The following is a 5,961-nucleotide window of genomic DNA, read 5'->3' as shown; positions in this document are numbered from 1 at the left end:
TCGTGCGATTTTTTATTAAAAATTTTCATTATTTATCGAAGTATTGATTTTTATGGAAAAAGTGGTGCAGGCGAAAATTTTTAATAAAAAATTGCGCGATTTTTTATTAAAAATTTTCATTATTTATCAAATTATCGATGTACGTTTTCTACATTAGGGCGGGTTACTCAATGTCTTGTTAACACTAATCTCCGGTAAAACATTGTTATCGACGTATTCGACTCCATTCATACAACAGGGAGTCGGTAACGTCGATAACTATGTTTAACCGGAGATTAGTGATAACCAGACATTGAGTAACCGGCCCTTAGTGTACTTTGAACTACAATAACACCAGTAAATATTATTTCCACCCGAAAAAAATTATACCGTTATGATCAGGAGTAAGACCCCTATCGATCCTAATATTATAATTTTTAATAAGAGCAATGTATGTACATACGTATTGTACACTTATACTCCTTAATTATACGCACTTATTTGTGGTGTATTTTTTTTAACGTATGGTAGCATACATTTTGTGTTACTGTCAGCCATTGTTATTTCTGCTTGTTTGTGAAATGTGCAGACGTTTGTGAAGATATTTATAAACGCGTTTTACTTAATTAGTTAATAAGGAATTGTATATTGAAGTGGAAAGCTCAGGCCGGGGTTTTAATGCAACTATTTTGCCGAAGTGTGTACATAAATATAGTGTTTATTGTGTGAAATAGCGCCGAGAGGTTAGTTCAATTTACAAACTTTAACAACAAATAACTAAAAAACTATAACCCTGCTGCGGCTAAAAGTATATATATTTGTAATCAGGAGAACTCCCTCTACCGTTCCATTGCTATCTTAATGAGGAACTCCGGGGATGCCAAACTAAATTGCAGCCTTTGTTACAAATTCGGGTAAAATAAATTATGCTGAACATCGAGATATTAATATGTACTCATTTAATGCATTTGTTAATGTGATTTCAGTACTAACAAAGTTGTGCTAAATGAAACAGTTTTTTGCAAATAAGGATGGTGTTATGCACGATCCAGAAAATAAAGGTCGCGCCATTCGCGGACCGCTAACCCACTCTTCGTCGATTTGACAGCATCCACCCATTCGCTGACGTCACACAATACTTTTGTTTACATTTTCTGGTTCGTGACATTTTAGGTTATTTCAACTTTACAAATTTACAAATTGGAAAGATTTTGAGCGTTGTTTTGTTTTTTGCGAAAACTTATAAAAAAGTTATAAATTAAAGAAAAAAATGAGGTGTACAGTGATTAATTGTGCTATTGTTAGTGCCAAAGGATCTGGATGCAGTTTTCTTACTTTTCCAGCCGACATTGAGTTGGTGGAAAAGTGGATCCAGTTCTGCCGGAGACCAACGGATTTCAACGCCCGAACCAGCGTCAATCTGTGTAAAACACTTCACCACTGATGACTTCGAGAACGAGCTACCTACGAGAACCTATAAATTGAATCCGGCATCAGATCACATGCAATAAACGGCAACATTTCATTACGATGTATTTTTTATTTATTTGTTATTTGAAAATATAACACGTTCCCCTGATAAAGCTTTTTATTTATACATACTGACCTTCTGCTTCCTACCGGAAATGTTAAGCCGTATGCATAAAAACTAAGCAATTGCTTTTTTCTTGAAATTGCATACCTTTCACTTAAATTTGTTTGAACATAATATTTGAATTATTAATAAACAAGCACATGTACTTATTGCCAATAACAATTTCTATTTTATTTAGTTTTAAACTTTTCTTTATATATTTATGATTACATAAATCGGTTCTCGTTTTATTACACAGGATCATCTCTACTTTTTATAGAAAATTTTGAAAAAAAGTGAAACTAAGTGAAGTAATTTTATTATTGGCAGAATTAGTGTCTAACCCTACGTGACTGCTTCTAAAAGCTATCGTGTTTCACGTGGCATATAAGACTTAATTTCATTATTACATTAGTGTTTTTTATATGTATGTATATGAATAGGATATTATATATTTATGTATTTAAAAACCCACAACTTTAAGACCGCGCATCTGAACTTGTTAAAATCTTGCCGTGTCACAAACATATTCGTTATTATGTAAGGAAAACTACGAAGAATATGAAAAAGAATATCAGTACTGCGAAGATTTTTATCATCAGTTTGGAAGTACTTCAATATTTCACCATGCGCCGCTTCTATGTTCAATTCGGCATCTTGTATGTTTGTATCGATACGCTCCACAGTCTCCTCTTGCTCCTTAACCATATGTGCTGATTGTTGAAATATACCGCCTAGCTCGACAATAGTCGATTCAATGTTCTGCATAGTCTCAGCCCGCTGTTGCACGTAACTATCGGAGTCATCATATAATGCAATCTGCTGCTGCGTCTGTATTCCACTACCTCCGACTGCACCCAGCAATGGTGTTGTATCACTTGCGGCCATGTCAATGCTTACGGCCGTATTCTCTTCGCTTAACAGCAAGGAGCCCTGTTTCGCTGTACTCGAGCGAACAGTGCTAGCAGCAATTGGTGACTGCCCGAATTGATCCCGACGCGCTTTTTGTTGTTTGAGATTTTTTATACGCACTTCTAGTATCTGTTTGAAGTCGGTGCCCATGCTGGCTAATTTAGATTGTAACGCATACACCATGATGTAAGTCAATTCTTGAATCTATTGCGGTCGATCATCAAAAAGACTCTTCTTTTTAGCCACTGCAAAAGAAGAGGTAAAGTAATATTTATAATTAAGAACACCTATTCATTTTATACTCACGCATTGTCAATTTTTCCAACTTGGCATATGCACTTGCTATGTTTTTGCCAATATATTTGTGACCATCATAAATTCCTTTCATACGTCAATTGTTGCACCATAGCCTGTAAGAAATGCGTAAACATAATAATGTAAACGTCTTCAAATGCACTTCTACTTCTAACTTACTTGTAAGTCTCTAATCTGTTGCTCGTACATAAATTGCGTCTGCGTCGAGGTCTCTATCCGATTGCGGCCTTGGTTTACATCGGCCTTATCCGACAACTGGCGTATGATAAGCTGCGCCATTTCCAACTCATTTGACTTTTCTTTGAACTGATGTTCAACATCGGGAGCACGTTGCTGCATTACATCTAACAGCTTTTTTTCATTTCATCCAGATGAGCCGCTTGATGTGGCCAACACCCAAAAGGTTTGTTTACAAAGTGCATTTTTGAGTAGTTGAGCAAATGCCAGTGGGCAGCTAGCGGGTCAGTTTCTGGCAACAATTTGCAGGCTTGGGCCAGCGTTTGTTGCGGCTGCCGGAAAAGTAGCTAAATAATGAAAGTAATTGTATGTATAGCGGAGTAGGAGGTTTTCCTTTATTTTAAAAGCTTGCTTACTGATTTCACTAATTGACGACGATGCAACGATCACCGTGGAATCGTTCTGCAAATTGTTACCAGCAACTGACCCGCTGGCGGCCCGCTGGTATTTGTTCAATTACTGAAAAAATGCAAATCATTATAATGATTGCAGTGTTTTAACACTTTTAGCGATTTCCATTGCATTAAAGAAGTACACATTCTTTACTTTTAAACAACCAATTTACCATTTAAAATTAAATAATTCCGTAAATCCGCGATTTATTATGCACTTTGTAAACAAACCTTTCAATTTCGCCCCAGCTGCTCGATTCTTCTTCATTTTCTTATTGAATTCGTCTTTGCTCTCTCATTCTGTTATTTTTTGACGGCACGGCCAGTTGCTCTCAGCTCGATTGGCGCAATCTTGTATTCTATCATTCTTGGGTGTTATGCAGAAATTTTGTTTGGCAAACTGCGTGCAATTGTTGTTGCAGCAAACTCGGAGAGAGCGAGTTTGGCGACTCTCACAGCAAACTAATTTTGTTTGGTCAAACTGCAGCAAATTCGGTGTTGTCATATACAAAAATTTTAAATTGTGTGCGTTATGTACATCTGAAATTCTCATTTCGTGTTGGCAATAGCCATGAAAACCATAATGAACGTGCATCCCTGTGCCAAACTCGACAACCACCTCCGAGCAAACTAAGCAGCCGCCATTTAATTTGGCAAACAAAAGTTATTCTGCATAACACCGACCTAACTATGGAATGGTGTACAAAAGTAAGTTTCCGCCTCCGGGTTCTTAATACTGGCAGTAATACGCGTCGTTTTATACCCCCTTATTTTGCATCAATTTGCGGTGGGGAGCATGAACTGCACCAAAACCCAACTTGGAACCTGTGGCCCCTAGCTCGTAGTTTTCAATGTGTTCAGAACTTGAATTTCAATTTATGTATTCATAGGGCCCTGTCACACGGTCAGTAATTATCACGTTATATGGATTGCGATCCATATTGATGGATTGATGGATCGCGCGCGAATGCTATATGTTCAATATTTATCGCGTCAGTATTTGCATAAGTTTTGTGCTAAATGCTTATTATGACGCAAGAAACCATTTTTATTTTGTGGGTATAATTTACAGATAATGCATTCCACAATTATTGTAAAACTTAAAATGTTAATTAAAATTGTTTCAATTTCTTTTGAAAGATTTTAAGCACCGAGAGCGAAGGCAGAGCGAATACGTTTTCGATGAGCGCATTATGAGAGTAAAAGATGTAATGACGAAATTTTGGATCGCGTTTTGAAAGTGGTACACGTTTAATACTTATTGACGGTTTTAGAAATTTTGCGATATGGATCGCTATCCATCAATACTGCATGCTACACCGTCAATAAATATTGTGGTACTTGGATCACGTCAATAAATACTGACCGTGTGACAGAGCCCATAGACAGCTGCTGAAACGACGCCAACCCCAACGCAACACCAAAGATGTATGTAGACTGGCCCTAAGGTTTTTGATTCAAAGAATCGATACCAAACTTTCTTGATTTCTAACGAAAAGTATCGAGTATTTACTTGTTTCATTCCTAGTTACAATATAACAATTAAACGCGTTCATTGCATTAAAAGTGTGCATTGCTATGGATAACAAATTTAAAAGCAGCTCGCGCGTTAGAAACAATGCAAAGGCAAGTGTCATTAGTCGCGTTCCATAACTCGCAAGAAATTGCGAGAATTTACAGGAATTTAATAGAAAGCGTGGAACAAATGCAGTTGGGCTCCAAATCTCTTTTTTTGCGCCAGTGTGGTCGCCTGGGACTAGTAGGACGCAGTGGACGAAGCCACAGACCGTACAAAACACCGCACTGAGGACAGCACGGGATGCCTCTTGATGACGCCTGAACACCACCTGCACGGCGAGGCGCAAATGCTCCCGGTAAAGGAGCACAATATAATGCTCTGCAAGCAGTTCCTGATAGGGAGCCACAGAAGTGGCCACCCGAGCAGACAGCTGCTTGCAGAGGAGCACTCGCCTAGGCACGTCAGGAGGCATCTATATGAACTAACGGACGAAGTCCAGAGGTTCATTAAGCAACCTCTGGACCCGACAGCCTACAACAGGCCTTGAACGGCATTCACAGGGACTCAGTCTCGAGTTATGTAGACTCTAGACCTGTGAATGCCGTTCTAGGCACACCACCCCCGGACATTGACGAGACGGAGCTTCATCTGCCTCGGGAGACGCGCACTACACTTGCACAACTTCGCTCCGGCTACTGCAGCAGGTTAAACTCCTACTTGAGTAGGCTGAATGAGGATGTGCCTAACGAATGTCCGGCATGCGGAGAGACCCCACATGACTCGAAACATCTCTTCGCATGCCCGGCAAACCCGACATCCCTAACGACCTTGTCCTTATGGGCAAACCCCGCAGAAGCTGCACGCTTCCTAGGGTTGCCGTTAGTGGAACTTGACGACAACGACTGAGATACCAACCGATCTGGGCGGGGTTGTTGTAGCCGCTACAACAACAACAACAACAACCCCCCTCTACCTCCCATATTTTCCTTAATGCTGTACTCCGGGGTTACCAATCTAAAGCCCACCCAATAAAA

General features: G+C 39.3%; 1 protein-coding gene, 1 long non-coding RNA gene and 1 pseudogene across 2 annotated transcripts in view; 1 reads left to right on the top strand and 2 right to left on the bottom strand.

The window, feature by feature from the left end:
• Positions 1-1,706: 1,706 nt before the first annotated feature.
• On the bottom strand, positions 1,707-3,130 carry LOC108368660 (syntaxin-5-like; annotated as a pseudogene).
• Positions 3,131-3,248: 118 nt separating this feature from the next.
• On the bottom strand, positions 3,249-3,658 carry LOC108368661 (uncharacterized). The gene is made up of 3 exons (XR_001848405.1): positions 3,582-3,658; positions 3,373-3,475; positions 3,249-3,303 (listed from the first exon to the last, which is right to left on the bottom strand). It is a non-coding gene; the product is annotated as an uncharacterized LOC108368661 (long non-coding RNA).
• Positions 3,659-4,906: 1,248 nt separating this feature from the next.
• LOC108368662 (E3 ubiquitin-protein ligase listerin-like) overlaps positions 4,907-5,961 on the top strand; it is a 26,454-nt gene continuing 25,399 nt past the window's right edge. Inside the window, exon 1 of the mRNA XM_017623550.1 lies at positions 4,907-5,034. Coding sequence (XP_017479039.1) covers positions 4,987-5,034 — 48 coding nt within the window. The 5' untranslated portion in view covers positions 4,907-4,986. The remainder of the gene's footprint in view (positions 5,035-5,961) is intronic.

The sequence above is a fragment of the Rhagoletis zephyria genome, unplaced genomic scaffold (assembly GCF_001687245.7).
Source record: "Rhagoletis zephyria isolate East Lansing unplaced genomic scaffold, Rhagoletis_zephyria_1.1 Rzeph_scaffold_03242, whole genome shotgun sequence".
Taxonomy (NCBI): domain Eukaryota; kingdom Metazoa; phylum Arthropoda; class Insecta; order Diptera; family Tephritidae; genus Rhagoletis; species Rhagoletis zephyria.
The sequence above is the reverse complement of the archived record's forward strand: the minus strand, read 5'-3'. Positions and strand labels throughout refer to the sequence as shown.